The following is a 19,193-nucleotide window of genomic DNA, read 5'->3' as shown; positions in this document are numbered from 1 at the left end:
CAGGCACATTTGACGCTACGTAAGCGGATTTAGTGCTTAGATGGTAGCCGATGCAAAATCGGTATGCTCGTATTAGTCGAATGCCGATCCAAATTTGGATGAGGAATGTGTCTGAAATAATACGACATGCATCCGCAGCCATGCTTGAAGCTTAGTTGTGATAAAGAACAATGTTTTACTTATAGACACACGACCTTGACACTGTTCCGTATTTAAAGATAATTGATACAATCTCGTTCTTTTGTACTCTGGCTTCTATACGCGAAGTCGCGCGCCTCATCGATCTGACAACAGGCGCAACCTCTATACCGTCTGCCACTCGGGCTCTATTCTTCACCTGCCAGTCATACGAGTGGGTGAATTATGACGGCCTAACCGCGGAGACTCCCATCAGGAGGCGGCCACTTGTCCTTGGCTGCAGCCACATTTTTCTCTCCCTAGGACGCGCGTGCCAGCGCTGCTCCGCCCGTTCAAACAATGCCGCCTTGAATCCGCCCGATGACAGACACGGGCACCTCTGCGGTCCGCTCGTTTGCCTATCCAAATATACAGGGTGGACGGGTCTGAGGGTCGGGGATGGGTGACGGGCCACTCCGCCCCCCTCCCGCCCCCTCCCGCGCCCCACTGCCGTCGCAGCGGGACCTCCAAAGCACGCCGGCCGCTCCGGACTGAGTTTATTTGTGCAGTGGTGCGTTCTGGGGTGCAGCAGTGGTTGGTCCGGAGGGGGTCCGTATCGCAGAGGTGATATAGGACTGCCAAACGGAACTGCGCCGGTTCCGGCGGCAGAGGTAGGGCGGCGGCGGATGTCGGGTAGTTTGCTCAGTCGGTCATGTGACCCACTCTTATCGGTCAAGGTAGTGGGGAATGCTAATGGAGCTGAGTCTAGTCGCCAATCGCCAGGAGATGACAGCTAGATGCACCCTTTTGATGTCTGAAAGATAGACCAAACATGCTGAACTATGTTTAAGCGTCGTTTTGGCATTTCTCGTAATATTTGCGTCTAATAACTTTCAGAGATTCTCACTGCAGCCTTCTGCAAACTGCCATTGACCCTGTCTCCCCTTCCCGGCGGCGACCCTATGCCACCTCCAACCCCATGTGACCTGTGACCTCTGATGTTCCCAGAAAACGCCGCCCGAACGGTGCTGGTTCTTGATGACGAGGCGAAGCCGGCCCAGCTGCAGGCGTGCAGGCCAAAGGGAGATACCAGGTGAGAGTCTAAAACAGTGTGCGGGCTATTGCAATAACACTTTGAACAGGCAAGATAACTATTGAACAAAATAGCACATTGCAGGGCCATTTTAAGCTTCGTAAAGAAAGTAGCCATGGAATAACCATTTATCATTTACCTACGTATCTCTTTATTTACGACAATTATGAGATTAGCATGCAGTCACGTGTTTGTATGTGGGTTCACTATGTTGAAGTGACCAGATGGGCGCCTAGAATTGCGAGATTTGGATGATGTTTGAATTGACATGTTCATCCGGTTGAGAGTTGAGACATTCCTAGCGCTTTATTAGTCTTCACAGCCGCACGATGGCTGCCTATAAACCACCAATATCCCCAGGGCGTATTTTAAGGGATTTTCACTGGGTCGGCAATCACAATTAGGGGCGGCATTTTGCACTCATAGGGGCGGCACTTGGCATCTGAGGGGGGCGGCATACCTACTGATATTTAATGACCAAAAAAGAAACGTTCGACGGTTCTTTTATAGCTCCTTCTAAGTAATGATTTCAGATTCAACCTAAGCTCAGCGGTATTATGTTTATTTTCCGGGATATAGTATTTCTCTCGTCATAATGCGATAAATGAACTATAATTTGACTTTACAAATATTGATTTAAAATTTTTACCTGAGGTCAAGTTCATGACCTCACCAGAAATAAAACATGTTGCATACCTACCAGTCGATTCGTATCGTCAAGCTTAAAACATTCACGGTGTTTTATGGCTCTATCTATACATAGAACAGTGGTCGGCAGGTCGCACGAGTGGTGTCCACTTTATGGGCGCTGGACGGGGCCATTACCGCCACTAATCATACCCCATTGCTTACACAGCAAGGGTCGCTGATATTCGGCCATACCCTTTGACGCATCTATTTTCTGCATATAAATAAAATGCAACACAATTAACTCTTTTTTATGGAGAGGGAGAGCGGGTGGAGTAAGGATGAACTCATACATTTTTTATTTATTAGTTACTCGCGTGATGAACAGCGTATTGCAACGATACGTTCATCCCCCCCCTCACGTTAATGAATGGTATACCTACCTACTCAAATATTTTCGTGACCCCAGTGACATTTTCATTGAGTTTTTGAAATTTGAATGAACTTCACTCGGTAACTTTCTCTCCGGCTCGGCCGGCGGACAAAACGCAAGCGAAGGCAATGCGGGAAGTATACGGTGCTCTACCAGCTGAGCTACGGAACAGGCAAATGCTCACCATAGATACACCGACTGAACGATCCCTTTATAACGTCAGCGATTGATAAGACAAACAGTGTGTAACTGTATATATAAAATGTAAGTCTCGAAATTGCTATGTCTTTGACCAAAGGTAAGGACAATTTTGCGACCCTTCCATTAGGTATAAGGAAATGGGAGAAAATCAGGGCATGTGCCTCTTTTATAGGTAGAGAAATGTCAAAGACAAAGTTAACGAATTTAAACATCATAAAACAATTAAAAATGACATACTTAATCGGAAAATTGCCACCCACGACCACGACCCCTCGTTATGTCCTTGAGGTCATGTCAGGTCATGGAAGGCCTCCAGCAGTTTTTTCAATAACTTCTGATAGAGACATGCGACATGCCTGAGCGATGAAAACACCTTAGATGATTTCAGTTTGACGATACAAATCGACTGATATGCAACATGACCTTTACCAGTCAGGTCATGACCTGGACCTGAGCTCAAATTTCCCAAATGACATTTGAATGTCAAATTATAGTTCATTCGACGCATCTCGACGAGAGGAGCACAGTACTGAAAAAAAAACAATGTCATAACTTTCGTGAGTCAATAATTATAATAATAATTATTATTATTACTATTTACTGTAATAATTATTACAGTAAAAAGGTTCTTCATTAAAACAGCTCAGTAGAGGGGTGGAGGGGGGTCCACTGTCCAGTGTCCACTCCAACCCTCCCCGGCCCGGCACGGGTTAAACTAGTTGTGCTCTGGAGGTTAAGCCGTTGATGTTAGGTCAAGTCTGAGGACTTTATAGGAACGTTGAAGAGCTATCGAATGCGCTTTTTTCGCGGTGCTGTAGTTCTATTCTTCCCCGAATTATACGCCAGTTTGTCAATAAATGTTGAAACAGACAACATTTCACCCACATTTCACCTTTGATGACCTCTGGTCACCTGATATTTGACATTTGACTTGACCTAACCAAAGTACGGTTAACCAACTAACCCAAGTAGTTTTTGACACTCTTTCGAATGCCGCTTACCGCGTGTCGCTACGTGGCCCAGTAGCCAAGTTATAGGGGTCGGGAGGGGGGTTCAAACAGCCTCAGCCCGGCGCCGGTTAAGGGAAGGCACCATCATTTTGGGGGCGCTGCAGATATGCTAAGGGACGACAGCATCATTTTGAGGCGCGCCACCAACTTTTTTTAGGGCACTTAAACCACTTTGAGGGGCACCACCGACACTGTGAGAAGCGCAATTATCTCTTTGAGCGTTGGGGGTGGCAACATTACATTGAAGGGCGCCATGTGCGCAGTGATGTGGGGCAAAATGACAATGAGGAGTGCCTCCGATACTTAAAGAAGAGACGCCAACATTACTCGGGGGGCAACATCACTTTTATTTTGAGGACACCACCACATTGTAAGGGGCGGCACTGTAACTTTAAGGACCACCGCGGATACTTTAACCCGCGCCCCAGTGGCGGTCTCAGCCAACTTCGCCCTAGTGGGGGGGGGGGGGGCATATGTTACCACCCACCTCTAACTCAAAAACTAACAGGGCTAGAAAGACGTGGTAAAAAGCAGTCGATAGCTCTCAATGCGTACGTCTGAAAGTATTTCGGTCATTTTTCACCTAAGAGCAATATTGGGGTCACCAGAGGTCATCAAAGGTCAAAATTTGCAAATTGTCATTATATTTTTCAGAAAACATGCCGCTATCTCAGGAACTATGGTAGCTAGAAAAACGCATGGAAGTGCAATCGATAGCTTTTGAACTCTTCTTTTGAAAAGGTCATAATTAATATTGACCTCAGGTCAACGGTTTAGCCTCCAGAGGGCAAAAACTCCAAAAATAGCTGTTTTTACGAAAAGTGTTTTTCGACAATAACTTTGGACTACAAAAAGTCACGACATTTCTATTGCCAGAATCGTATTCCTCTCGCCGAGACGCGTCGAATGAACTATAATTTGACCTTGAAAGGTCAACTTAAAAATTTGACCTCAGGTCAAGGTCATGACCTGACCGGAAAAGGTCATGTTGCATATCAGTCGATGCGTCTCAACAAGACAAACACAATGAGACCATCCCCAGCGTTCTATCTCTTTCCAATCGCGAGTTATTGGCAAAAAAACTGTTTGTAGCCTCAAATGACCTCGCATGACCTTTCTAGAGGCTATCAGCAAAAATGACACCTTGGTCATCACGAGTGGACTAAATCATTGTGATTCTGAAATATTTGGACTGTTCCTATGCGTACACACGGATCTAGAGGCATTTTCATTTTTCTCCATTGACTTGTAATGGAAAGGTCACGCCACTGACCTGACCTTAGGTCACGGATATAAAAAATCCGAGATATACAAATTGTAGGCGCCCATAACAGCATGCAATCCACCAAGTTTGAAACCTTTCTGACAAACACTGCAGGCTGGACATGATTGCAAACTTTTTTAGGCTTGGTCAGTTAACTTGACCTGGTGACCTGACCTGACATGACCTGGGGTCAAAAATTTCACACATTGTCCAAAATTGATGTACCAAAAGCTACCCCAAGCGGCGCGGCGCTACGCGCCGCGGTTTTTCATTCACACGCAAAAAACGCGACAGGGTGGTAACATATGCCCCCCCCCCCCACTGGGGCGAAGGTTAACCCGCGAGTTGCTGGGGGGGGGGGGGGGGCGTTGAACGCCCCCACTTTTTTCGCCGGGTCATAGCATAAAAACGGCGGGCCGCAGGCACGCCAAATTTTGGGTACCTGTAGGGAATTGATTGAAGGTCATTTTGAAAAGTTAAAGAAAAAAATCTGTCGGAAAATTTTTGAGATATCGAGGTTTTAGTGACGTGATGATTTATGAGTTTATGACCAAAAACGGCATATGTTCAAAAAATCATATAAAATCACAAAATAGACATACAGACATGTCGTAAACGTCATTAGACTGCCAATACCTTGAACAATGAAATAGCTATCTTCGATTATTGATTATCGTTCCGCATTTTCCAAAATCTTGAACTGAACCTTGGCAATTTCTCGTGACTTCTTCACGACCATGATACATGCATTTCTTAAATTGAACTTTTTGAGCCAAACACGTACACATATGACAAAATGAATGTCACCATCGTGTTCTACGCCCCAAATTACCCATGAAACATGTGTCACAGGCTGCGAATATCAGTTTAGATTTTCGGGGATACCTATGTGCCTACCCGGTTGACCTGACCTTGACCCTGACCTATGCTTGACTGACCCCTACATGGAGCTGACACTCTTGTAGACCTTATTTGATGGCTTGTGCACCGTTTTGACAGAGTTTATGACGAGAGGCGCCCATTGCGAAGTCCTGAAGTCCATGCTACTGAAAGCCCGATTTTAGGTGTTTGACCTGACCTTGACCCGATCTGTGACTTAAAATTCAACTTTAAAGTACTCATCTGAAGCGTCTCGTCGCGTTTTTTTTCGTTTGCCGCCTCGTGCAGTTCGCTGCGCCTATTGGTTCTCCAGTTATCGGCTGGGGGCGTTTAACGCCCCCCCCCCCCAGCAAACGGTGGGTGGCGAAATACCCCAGCAACTGCCGGGTTAAGGGGCAGCTCTATCATATGGAGGGGCGCTACAGATCGTTAATGGGCGGCAATAGGTATGATATTTAGGGACTCCGATGCTTCGAAGGGCGCCACCGTTTGTTTGAGCCTTGAGGGTGACATCATCACTTTGAAGGGCACCACCGATACTGTTCGGGGCGCCATCGACGCTATAAGGGGCGCCACTGACACTGCCAGGAGCACAGTCATCACTTTGACCGGCGCTTCTATCACATTTAAGGGCGCCGTGAGCATATTGGGGGGCGGCACCATGACGTGGAGGGGCGTTACGGAAGGTTTGAGGGGCGGCAACATGACATTGAGGAGCGCCTCCGACACTTCGAGGGACACCAGTATATCTTTGAGAGGCGGCGCCTTGACTTTTGAGGAGACACCACCGACACTGTAAGGGGCGGCACCATCACTTTGAGGGGCGTCTCGGATGGTTTGAGAAGCGGCACCATTATGTATGTTTATGGAGGGACGCTACAGAAAGTTAGAGGGCGGCAACATTGTATTGATGAGTTCCTCCAAAACTCTGAAGGGCGCCACTGACACTGTAAGGGGCGGCACCAGCACTTTTAGGGGCGGCAGCATCATTTTGAAGGCCGCCACCGACTCGTTGACAGGAGACACCATCACATTTAGGGGCGTCACTGGCACTTTGAGGGAGGCATCATCACATTGAGGGGCGCCACCGATACTGAAAGGGGCGGCATCATCTTCTTGAGGGGCGGCATCATCTGCTTGAGGGGCAGCTCCATCACAATGAGGGGCTATGTGGATACCTAGAGGGGCGGCACCATTATATTGGTGGGTTCCTCTGACACTTTGAAGAGCGTCACTGACACTATAAGGGGCGGCACTAACACTTTAAGGGGCGGCAGCATCATTTTGAGGGGCGCCACCGACTCGTTGGCGGGCAGCACTATCACATTCAGGGGCGGCATCATCTTCTTGAGGGGCGGCATCATCTGCTTGAGGGGCGGCTCCATCACAATGAGGGGCTATGTGGACACCTAGAGGGGCGGCGCCAACACTTTAAGGGGCGGCAGCATCATTTTGAGGGGCGCCACCGACTCGTTGGCGGGCAGCACCATCACATTCAGGGGCGCCAACGGCACTTTAAGGGCGGCACCATCACATTGAGGGGCGCCACCGATACTGAAAGGGGCGGCATCATCTTCTTGTGGGGCGGTATCATCACATTGAGGGGCTCCATAGATGCTTAGAAGGGCGGCACCATAACATTGAGTGGGGCTACTAACAGGTTTAGGGGCGGCACTGTCACATTGAGTTGCGGGATCATCACTTTCTATAGACAGCTGCTTCACTTAAAGAGGCGGCATTATAATTTCGGAGGGCAGCAGCCTCACTATGAATGACGGCACCTAGCCTGCATGTGCGTGCTGCATCCTAAAGGGGGCGGCAACTGGGTCGGCAAACGGTTGTCACTGGGTCGGCATTCTCCGTGACTGGGTCGGCAATTGCCGACCCAGTTAACATGTTAAAATACGCCCTGAATATCCCGCAATATTCTTCAAGTTCGCAGTATATCAAACCACAAATTCAGAGTTTTCAGCTTGTAAATGTAACACTTCCCACAGTCTACCCAGAGAACGACTTCCAGCCATACATATTACACATAACACAGCCCACAGGCCCTCACGATGAATCCACTGACCGAAATCGGCGGCTGCCCGCGGCGGAAACCCCACACCGCATCTCGTGACGGCGCGCGGCCTTGACCGGCACCTGGTGGCCACTGAAATGGTACACCCGGCACGAGGGGTCGTGTTGAAACGTCGGCACGCGCCGGTAGTTATGCACCACGAACTCCGTCACGTGACGACGCCGACCACAATTTCCGTCCAAACACACGGCTCGCACCCCATATAAAACCAGCGCGTGTTGAAGTTGAAGTATGCAACGACCCCAGATTCTGTGAAAAAATTTGCACGCCAGGACCGACGAGTCTCCTGCATCTCGAGGCCTATTGAAGGCGCGTCAAGGAGAGGACGTTTGATGGCTAAGCTGTTTTGACGGCGTCACAACCCATCAAGAGCCGATCGGGATTAGCCGGGCGGGTTTCTCTGCGGAAGGGAGGCTTGCACGCGCCGCATTCCTGTGATCCAGGCGTGCGGAACGGCTCTTCGAGCTGCCGATGACCACAAAAAGCCGTGCCGCGCCGTGCCGGATGGCCGGCGTCCGGCGCCCGCGGGGCGGGCCTTTCTCTCACGGGGCACCGGACACGCGTCGGCTGCGTCGCAAACACCCAAACAGCGCTAAAGCCACCAACACAGCGGCACGTGCACATTACATAGCCAGGGTCACGTTTGAGAGGAAGTGATAGCGTCCTGCCCACAGCTAAATCACGACACGAGCGGCCGGTGCGCGCTTGGGTCGGGTTTCCGCCCGTTTCCGGCTCGTTTCCGGTCGTTTTCCGGTCGTTTCCGGCCAATATCCGGCCGTTTTACGGCAGTAGCAGACCATTTTCCGAAGCGCAGAGCCAGGTGATCGATATGTATGCTCACCTCTGGTCATATTATCTGTCTGGTCAGTCTCTGGCCTATCTGTTCATGGTCTATTTCTCTGTTCGTACCTATATCTCACCCGTTTACCCCCGTCGCCCCAAGGGTTGAGAAGGACGGAAATACCCTGGCGCCTGACCGGGCGTTGTGAGACCACGGATCACATAAGGGTGATCCGTAGTGAAGCTAATGGGTATCCCAAGGGACAGATTATATGCTGCGAACGGTCCTCCCGGTGCCTTGGGACACAGTAGATGTCCCCGTTATGTGCCGGCACGAGGCTGATCACTCCCAGGGGGTGTCATGGGCGAGGGAAATTAGCTGGGGAGGCGGTCGGCACCAGGGATGGACGGCCGGGTTAAGTTGATTAACTACGCCTAGGAGTGATGTGAGACGGTGCAGTGATATTTGAACTATGTGTTCTGAAAGCTGCCTGGATCATTTCAGCCAGATATTCTCGAATACACGATGAAGCCTCCGCTTCCAATTATACCTATAGTTAGTCAGTCTTTACCAACTTCGGCCCCATAGTTTCTTCTGCACGTCTCATGCACCGTCAACTAATATTGTGGACTTACCGACTGTGAGAGCCAACTATGCCGGCGTCTGGCCTGGCCCTCGTGTGTGTCTCTCTCCTTAATTGACGTGGCCCTCGTGTCTATCCTTTATGAAGCTCGCTGCAGACCGTCTCAGGAGGCAGCTAGACCAGTCACGGTGTCAGCCTGCTCCCGCGACCCCTGGCCGCCCCCTGCCCGCGCCGGGACAAGCTCCCAGTGCACTCTCCCATTGACTCGCTGGGCTGGGAATGGGGGAGCACGGACTCCCATAGACTGACTCAGACTTCTCAGGGCGTTCAAGGCTAAATAGCGGCATTTTTATTCTCAACGCTCAGGAGTTTTGAGGTCAGAGAGCCGAGGAGCGCTATGTTCGCCCTATTCTTCAAAAGCTTCTACCTCGTCAAAGACCTCCGATGCATTTGCAACTATATGTTCCAAGTTGCATACTTTCTTGCGATCGGATAAAGAGCACCTACACTAAACATTGCAGCTACGTGCAACGTTCTTTTACCGACCACACCGGCCTCTGTTGCTCATCCCCTATCGCGGACCTTCACGATGCATCACGTTCACCCAAGGTCCATCAGGGCTCGTCACGAACCGTCACATGCCTTCACACACCGCCGCCGGCGTCACATTCCGGATAGCATCACGTCCCGTGACGCGGCGCCATCACGACGGCCCGCAGTCGATATGGTCGGGTCAGGGGTCACATATTCGGGCGAGCGGACGACCTCGCCAAGCCGTGAACGTGAAGCGGCGAGGGGCTGTGTAGTGTGTAGGTTCGTGAGTGAATTCATTATTGAGGGAGGAAGACTGGGGAAAAGATCGCAGCTCATTAGGCTCACGGTGGGAAAGGTCTGAGCGAGTCTCGTGTCCACTATGAGCATTCTGAGCTTGATGCTCACTGATGTCATAACGACACGACTTTACCTATTATACCTCCTGCAATTACTGCCCCCTGATCCTACCAAATGCCAATGGCAATTGTAATCGAGGCATTTATTAGGTACAACAGTAATTTAAATGAGCTGTACTTCTAATGAGTTCTACAAACCGATGCTGTTTATTAATAGATCACCTGCTAATGTTGCTGGTTCAGTGTTGGTAATTCAACAGAACAAATCTGCTCACGTGGACGTGTGCAATACAGTATGTTGGATCGTATCAAACGTGTGCCTGGCAGATCTTATGCACACGACATGACGATAGTCTGTATCAGTGTAATGAGTGGAAACCTATGTCAAACAGGTCTGTTTGCAAAACGAGTGCAGTGAAACATGACTGTGAACCGTCAGAACGATACCAAATATCACGACCGTATCTGCAACATCACTTTTGAGACGTTATGACAGGATTGATAACACAAGTGTTACTATATTTCCGAGAATCGAATAGGCACACGTCATAAACTCGGGGCTCTGCAATATGTTCAATAACTAACTGTGTGCAGAAGACGGCACACCGATAGGTATGAAGCTTGAGTGCATTTTGGTGATGGCGTTTTTTTATTTCAGGTTAATTCTGAGAATGCGGCAAGGCGGGCTGGTTCGAATCTACGATGGGATACTCATGCAAGGGGTAAGTTTGATAAGAAAATGTTTCTAAATTAAATGCAAATAGCTGTTTTATCAAGTGTGGTACTTACTGCTTTTTTATCGTGAATGAGGCGAGGGATAATGCCAATCATCATATTATTTTGTTGTAAGGCGATTTACTTAAAAACCATGTTCGTAGTTTTTGGTTTATTCATTGTTTCCTTATGTAACTCTCACAATGTTTTGCACCTGTTTCAAACATTCCACCGTTGTTTCAGTCTCACTACAAGAGCCTGCTGGTGTCAGATCGGACAGAGACCACCGATCTGCTGCGACTCATCCTCAACTGCAACAACTGCCGAGAGCCGCCCGATCGGTTCTTCTTGCTCGAGGTACCCCACCCGCAACCCCTTCCCTGCCGCGAGGGTGACGAGGGGCCCAGGAATCCCCCATACTGAACGATCCCGTAGCAGCGCTGTTGGATATACCACGATGCAGCCTTTTTTGTGTCGATGTAAACATGCCACCAGTCTGACAACTCCCCTAGCTCGTGGAACTGATTCATCGTATTTTTTGTGGGAAATATGAATGCTGTGTTATGTGTAGGTACTGCGCTGTATATGGTTTGACATATCACTTGCACAGCGTGGTTCGTTTTTCTTCGCTTCCAACATCGTGTATGGAAAGTCAAACATGATGGGTTTGTAAAACTGGACCTCGGAAAGTTTGCTTCATATCCATGAATTCAGGGACCGTGCGGATGTTTTAGATGATGCCATCACGGAAGCAATCCTTTTCTTGCCACCCAACTTACATGCCACCTTTGCTTACCTCACTTGTGCACTTGATGATTTGCACAGTGTATATAAATGATTTGTTGATCTTGCATACCATTTTCCTGACCTAAGCTCACTTCCTACGCTATCAGCTCGCCATGCTGACTCGCGGTTATATGCAGTTCACCCTGTGCCCCTCTATGCCCGGTGCCCCGCTGGTCGCTGACCTCTGACCCCTGTACTGACCTCTGGCCCCTTTACTGACCTCTGTGCTAACCTCTGACCCCTGTACAGACCTCTGGCCCCTGCACTGACCCCTTGCACTGACCCCTGCCCCTGTCCAGGTGTGCCGGACAGCGCGGTATGAGCGGCGCCTGCGGCCCACCGACCGGCCTGTGCAGGTTCAGTGTGGGTGGAAGGACCGCGACCACTACTACTTCGTGCTGCAGCGGGAGCAGGCGGCCAGGAGGCCGAGAAAGGTAGGTACGGCACGATTACGATAGATGGTTCTGCCGGGTTTGCTGGGAGAGACCATGTTTGGAATATGTATTTTTGAGCGAGAACTGAATGTTTAAGGACTTCCTTATTTCAGGTATTTGAACTTCCTTATTCTCAAAAAAGTTTTTACTCAGTGGTGGTATCGTTACGTTATCCTTTGGCAGGGTAAATGTAGGTAACAGGACTTTCTGCCCGTAAAACTTCCGCAAATGATGTCTCTCTTGCACAAAGTGCGCTCTACCCTCTCATTTTCCTGTTGGAAGAATCGGTTGTCCCCGTCAAGCCAGTAAGTATCGTCGATCATCGAAAACCAGATCGTCGTCCCCCGTATCACGTCCTGCTCCCGATCTTTATTCTGGCATATCTGCTCCCGACCCCGCCTGTGGGAAATATCTTCATTGTGTGCCTGGGACTAGTGCGTATCGCGTGAACAGATCCCGGTTGTTCCATGGACCCTCCGGACGTCCCCGTAACAATAGCATACAGAGGACCAGCCTGTCGACGGTGGCATCCGGCTCTGCCGAACTCACGGTGCCTGACCGACAGATGCAGGAAATGCCCCGCCGCCCCAGAGGGAAGATTTCGGGATTCTCCGACATAAGAATGGCCATTGTTCTATTTGTGGTCTGTGGAGAAATTGGAGATGGAATGGGAACATTTTTGCTGCATGTGTTGTCGCATATTTAAGACGGTACTCCCGTTCCGGAAAGTTATTTCGTCGCTACAGCACCAGAAAGCGAACCTATGGACGGCGAGCTTATCTTTTTCACGCTTCGAATAGGGAACAACTTGGGCTAGCATTGATCGAAAGATTTCGGCCAATAGGCCAGTCCAAAGCCACAGCTTCTTATGAGTGGGGAGGCGACTCAGAAACTTAAAAAATCAGCACGGCTTAAAAAACATAACATCTTTTCGCATGTTTTTTTTAACAGAAGAGTTCATTATGACTGCCAATAACTGAGAGTTAGTCGTGTTACGTTATCCATGGTACGCGAGAGAGATGTCAATTTTCTCTTTCCTGCGCTGGATGGTCCCCCGTTCCGTAAATTACATGGTTTTATAGTCGCTAGTTTCTCCCATTAGGTCGGTCCGTGGACTGAATGCTGGGTGACGTCACCAAATTGGTCGGCCACCGATAGAAATGACCTGTCATTACCAATTGTGGTGGATTGGTACCCACAGTGCGGTGGGCTTTGGTCCTGATAAAGGCTGAGAGATGCTTGTGACAATTGAGAGCTGCACTGACGCCGCGACGGGCTAGATTGAGACGAACATCGGTGCTGATTGGAATGAATGAACCATTTCGAAGTCGAAAACACACAATTTTGCTTTTGTGTCGCGCTCGATTTGCAAGAACATTCTACGAAAATCTGTCAAAGTCTTCCCGCAGGCTACATACACTGTCATGTGCACTGTGCAACACGCAAATAAGAGCAGTGCTTGTGCCAAATACCATGCGCTAGAGCAAAAAGTGCAGACAGCAATAAGTGCTCATCAGTCACCAATTTTAGAAATTTCGAATCCCCTTCTCAAGGCATGTGGCTTCTCGACTTGTCACTCTGTCGCAACTCGCACCAATCGTTTTTCTCGTCATCATCACCCCTGTCCGTCATCACCCCTCGACTGTTTCCCCACCTCTAAACCCTGTAACTGGAACCCCGCCCGTCTCTGTCGCTGTTCGCCTGCCTCTGACCTCCCCTCCCCGTGTCTCTTTTACAGCTGCCCTGGAGGCCCAACCTCGAGTCGGTGGACTCGCTGGAAAGCCTGGCGCCCACACACAACCCGCCCAAAACGCCCGTCAAGTCTCCGAGCTACCACGACTACGAGAATTATTTCTACATTTAGCGGCCCTGCGGCCCGTAGTGCGCCGTGTATGGGCCGCAGTGCGGCGCTGGCGGCGGTGATTTGGTACAAAACGGACAGGGACGCTGTGCGGAGACGATGGATCACCCTGCGCCAGCTTAAGACAGGAGATGTTGAATGAACGAGGGTGGCGACCTCGATGGAGGGCGCTTGCGCTTTCGAGCTGTGAAAAAGTCGTGTACGACGGCAAATAATCAGCGATGGCAGATTTTCGAGTGTGATGTACAGCTCCCAGAAGGATGCAAGACATCAGTGCCAGAAATGACATCAGTCCTATGATGGTGACGTGGCGATGTGACGCTGATGTCCCCGTCTGCGGACTGATGTCACCTCCCGCGGACGGCACATGGAGTCGCGGTCGGTGTTGTGGCGCCCTCTGGACCAGCTCCATCGGACGGAGTTCTGCCCGACTGCCACCAGCAGGTGCCCCCAACGGCGGTCCGGCTGAACTAAATACTGACGGGTTAGTAGAGGTTTGAGCTCATTTACTCAGTCTAGACCCCGATCACGTCATTTGTATTATATGCTGCTCTCAATTTGTATTTTACGCATTTACGATTGGGATGAACAAACAAATTGCCCTTATTGACTGTTGGCTTGTATGGCTTTGCTAGGTCTGACACACCTACATGGCTGGTAATCTGAGTGTCTTCTTTAGAGCTTATTTTGTAATGCTGTTCGTGTTTCAGCAAATGTATACCGAACCGGGGAGGTGCACCTGCCAGCACCTAATGAACTCACCCCGAATCTCACTCAGCCGACCGCCGCTAACGCCACCTGGATCTGCCGTCTACGCTGACTGCAACGACACCTGGCGGCAAAGCTCGTAACCCCTTGCGCTCCCAAAGCTGTCACTGTGTGTTATAGATGACGCGCCAGGCTGTCAAGTCGACCAGCACTAAAGCATGGATAGCCGTCGCCTGCGTTGTGATGTGGCCCTCAAGTCAGTAATTGCGTGTCCTGATATTGTGATTATGCTTATAGGATAGTGATGTTCCCCCACTTACATGTCGCCTTTGGTTAAGATGTTGCCTGTTTGGGTTTGTAAAGCTTTATCACAAGTGATGATTGTTATTGTCAGCTAGCGTTTGTACCTCCTTACTAAGATCTACCCCCATGCAGTGTTTTCATCCCTGCATCCAGCTGATTTAGCATGGCCTGAACTGCGTGCAGCGAGACGGTTATGCCCCCTGTGTGATAAACTACTGAGCTATTTGTAACAGACAAGCACGGCTCGCGAGTCATTTTGTTTTCACCATGCGTCTGAGCACAATAAATGTAAGACTGTGTTGTACGTGAGATTTTGCATCGCCTCGAAAACGTTCCTGCTTTGGTAAAGGCATTCGTACCACGTCTCCATCGCCGGTCGCTCGAGTTTCACAAGCTACAAACGACTCATTGTGTTGTATGTAGGCTGTCATATGTTACATCAATACGAGAAGCTTCCCATCCACAATTCTGGATTCAGCAGTTAATACGAGTACCAAACGGCTAGCCTATCACGCCGTGCAACTCGAAGCCTGCAACAAATGTCAATGGGATAACCTCAGCGCAGTTGTCTTTTCTCAGATATTTCAGATATTCATAGTTCGCTTACTTCCGAAGCAATTTTGCTGCCTGATTGACCCTTTGCCTCATGACGTCATCACTTTGAGAAGTCCTTAAGGTGACGACCGTTCACCTATCGTCCACTGACCGAACTCGATTTATTTTGTCGTATTTATAACCTCACATCGGTGTCTGTGCGTCACACGCCTCCGACATAAGGCGATTACGGCACGCCCGGCGTGTGTCGATCTTCAAATAGACGGTGTTTGCACCGAGACGAGAGGCGTTGCCCGGGCAACGAGACGACGCCCCGTGTAAATGGTTTCACGGACGCAGGCAAAGACGTCAGCAGGGGGCGCAGTGCTGGTAAATTTAGCCTGACGTCGTGGGTTAACTCTGCCTGGATGATGGCTTTGTGAGTCTTCTGAGGAACTGTTTGTCATCCCAAGCTTTGAGATGTGTATCAAATCGAGTGGTTCTAATTCAGAAAGCATTCAAATGCGATGTCCTAACTTCAGCTGATATCCTCTATAACTGAAGTCACTGGGCCAGACTCAAGCAGAACACCTAGCCATACGTTTTACTTGAGTGTACCTATATCTCATCTCGCCATCATAGGTCAGTTTGCAATGCCCATGGTCAGGCTCAACTCGTAAAAATATCTATAGGTACCGTAAAGTGGGGCTATTTGAGACAGTGGGGCTATTTGAGACGGTATTTAAAATCGCTATAAAATGAAGAGCGTTTGATTTTTATGTGATATTTTTGCTCAGGAAGGTGTGGAATCCAGCAGTAAATTCGCCTGAGCAAAAATTAAGCATAAATTTCAAACGGTTTTTATTTTATAACGGTTTTAAATACTGTCTCAAATAGCCCCACTGTCTCAAATAGCCCCACCTTACGGTAGCAAAATATTGCAAATACCACTTGTTCACCGTTATCCTACCCCAAGATTACTTTACTACTCTCCTACCCCATTGTAGACGGCTAGAGCTTCAACAGCTCTCAAAGCGGGACAGCTCCGTTAGCTGAGCACTTAGTCGGTGAAGTGTTCAGCTGGCAGCTGAGACAGCTGCCACGCCAGGTGGGACGGGTCGATAGCTGATTACCGGGGACTGCCAACTGACCGGACTGTGACCGGATGGCACCGGGCAAACAGGATCGCCAGGAGACAGAGGTCGCCGACAGGTGGCGTCACTGTCACAGGTGAGGGACGAGTAACCGATTGCAACCAGTGACGTCACCAATCATCGTCAGTAGCGTCACTAATCACCATTCACCAGTGACGTTACCAAAAGCCAGCGACGTCACTGATCGCCAGAGTAAAGTCACGATAGGTCAGCCGATGGTAAAGTGGCTCAACCATGAAATCTAAGTGTAGGCCAATGACTGCTGCACCAGGCACCAGGCACCTCCCTGCTCTGTCTGGTTACCAGATACATCCTTTGGTAAATCAATTTTCTGGATGACACATGGCTAGTGGTTACACCTGGTTAGAAAGTGGCTAAAAGCTGTTAGAATCATAAGCTAAAATCGTTGTGCATTGGGATGATGGGGGAAAGTGTTTCTCCGAAACGTTAAACGTTAAATTGTGCATTAAAGGCAAACACACCTTTAATGTTGAAATTGAATAGGAGAGCATTTAATGCTGAGCTAGCACGTTTTCAATTACTAATGAGCACTCTCCACAGCTCGTCGGGGCCCGGTATTCGCCTCCATACCTAATCTATATTCATCCATGGCGATTGGCGTTGCTCTAGCTCCGAGAACTGTGGTATTGTCCCTACTGAGCATTCCCTCGTCGTCGCGCCCCGACGACCGTGTCCTCTCGCTCACGTATGTACCCAAGGAATACCCGGGATGAGGCTGATGTAAAGCATATGACTGCAGATAGGCGCCTACCACGATACATTTCCAGCACTTAAAAATGGACGCCATTTAATTGCGTCCCAGAAAAGCTATTTCTGGCACCAAAAAGCTGACTCGCCCCAAAATTGGTCCTCAGCACCTATTTGGTGGATACCAGCACCAATTATGGAAAATGACCTTAATTAGCTGTTTCTGGCACCTATTCATCGGTACGCCTTACTCTTTTTTCTGAATATGGCACCTAAATGCTGAGCGTAGCACCAATCTAGTAGAAAAATGAACTACTGGCTGGTAGAATCATGTTGTTCTGGTATAATGACCCCTGGAGTCTTGTCTAAAGGTTGCCAGTGCAGCTACACTCTAAGACAGCCCCGTAGTGATCTCAGCATTGTATATGACGTTTAAGTAAGCAAATAATATTGATTTGTTTGAAAAAAAAACAATGTCATTTAAATATTTAAAAGCATTTCTTTGTAATGCTTAAAGGGAAACATTTTTGTGAGTAATTGTCTCGATTTTGACCATTAAAACGGGTATTGTATTTTTTGACGTCATCAAATAGCTCCAAAAAAGAAATGTAATGTTTTCATTCCGTTCAAGGCCGCTGAAGAAACGCGGGATCTTGCGTGGGACATTGTCCGTTGTTTGCCGCGCAGAGTTGTGCCGTGGTTGTGCCTTTTTCATCCGTTTCTTACTTATGTCATTTGTGTGCATGAAGCTTTGATTTTGTTTTTGGTTATTGTGTGGCCGGTCAGTCACACGCCCCTGTAGAAACCGGATGCTGCGTTTGATCGAGATGGAGTCAGACGATGATTGCAGAAAACTAATAATATTGAAAAGAGGGCCGGTTGCGTGGCATGTCTGTTCAGAGTTTACATTTTGCTTTACTCCAGTTTATGACCTGAGAGCCTGGCTGGAAGTGACGGATCCAAACTTTTCACGTTAAAATGGCTGAGGGTGCAATAATCTCTAGTCTCTACATAGCGGGCTGGTATAGGAGCGTCTTGCTATGCTGCACCATAGCTGGCTAGTGATTCTCTTTTGGCTAGAAATGGCATTAGGATCATTATCTCCACTGGCGAAAATGGCACTTGACATCACCGAATGCAACGTTCATGTTTGTTAGGATACATAAAATCAGGAAGATTACGCGAATTAGGTAGGCAAACGTGGAATAAAATAGGTGCTGGAAGTTTTGGTTTTGGTGCTGAATCAGCAAACAGCAAATACGGAGTTCAACTAGACGATCTGGCAACTTTAGGCTGTGTGGAAGCAATTAGGTGCCAGATTCAGATATTAGGGTCGAATAAGCATTTTGGGGCTGATCAGCAATTAGGTGCCAGAAACAGCTTTTTAGGGACCAGAAACAAATATTCCCCCTTAAAAATATGCACGATTATATCCCCGTACCTATACGTACAGAATTGTCAAGATTCACGACTAGATTCGGCCTTCGTTCATCACTGAAAATCACAAAAAGGAATAGAAATTCATAATTTCGCTTAGATAGATACGCGGCACAGCGCCTCAGTCCACAGCACATTTGAACGCCGTCTCCACCAGTCCGACGCCGACCTGCACCGGTGTCCCTGCAGTGCTGTTTGTACTGTCGACCCACCGCCCTCTGTGTGCCGTGGCCCGGAGGCGACACAGACCCTCCTCTGCAGTGACGCAGCACCTCCGTACAAAACCCCGGGGCCTCAGAACAGCGGCGGCCGAGCGACGCAGTAAGTCGTATCACCTTGGCTGCATCCTCCGCCGCTGTTTTGTAAGGCGCTCAGATGAGTCAGCTAGTTTGTTTATGCTAACAGACTGCGTCAATGTATTGGCGTTATGTGACGCTTATAAAAGATATGCTCACAAGTCACTGTATAGCTTATTTTTCTTTTGAATCGTAACTGGTAGGCTCCTTTATGTAACGAATATTTCAGGCGTTTAAGTCAACCTATTTTTAACGACACATAGCAAGTTAATTTTAAAACTTATTCGGATCAAGGAA

The 19,193-nt window shown here is 48.8% G+C and overlaps 1 protein-coding gene across 1 annotated transcript in view; it reads left to right on the top strand.

Moving 5' to 3' along the window:
* Positions 1 to 15,071, top strand: part of LOC122392014 — a 72,073-nt gene extending 57,002 nt beyond the window's left edge. Inside the window, exons 4-9 of the mRNA XM_043386427.1 lie at positions 1,126 to 1,210; positions 10,620 to 10,683; positions 10,919 to 11,032; positions 11,761 to 11,895; positions 13,634 to 14,240; positions 14,467 to 15,071. Coding sequence (XP_043242362.1) covers positions 1,126 to 1,210; positions 10,620 to 10,683; positions 10,919 to 11,032; positions 11,761 to 11,895; positions 13,634 to 13,759 — 524 coding nt within the window. The 3' untranslated portion in view covers positions 13,760 to 14,240; positions 14,467 to 15,071. The remainder of the gene's footprint in view (positions 1 to 1,125; positions 1,211 to 10,619; positions 10,684 to 10,918; positions 11,033 to 11,760; positions 11,896 to 13,633; positions 14,241 to 14,466) is intronic.
* Positions 15,072 to 19,193: the final 4,122 nt, after the last annotated feature.

This window comes from Amphibalanus amphitrite, unplaced genomic scaffold (genome assembly GCF_019059575.1).
Source record: "Amphibalanus amphitrite isolate SeventyFive unplaced genomic scaffold, NRLGWU_Aamphi_draft 000465F_arrow, whole genome shotgun sequence".
In the NCBI taxonomy this organism is placed as follows: Eukaryota; Metazoa; Arthropoda; class Thecostraca; order Balanomorpha; family Balanidae; genus Amphibalanus; species Amphibalanus amphitrite.
Note: the sequence above shows the minus strand (reverse complement) of the source record. Positions and strands in the feature narration are given on the sequence as shown.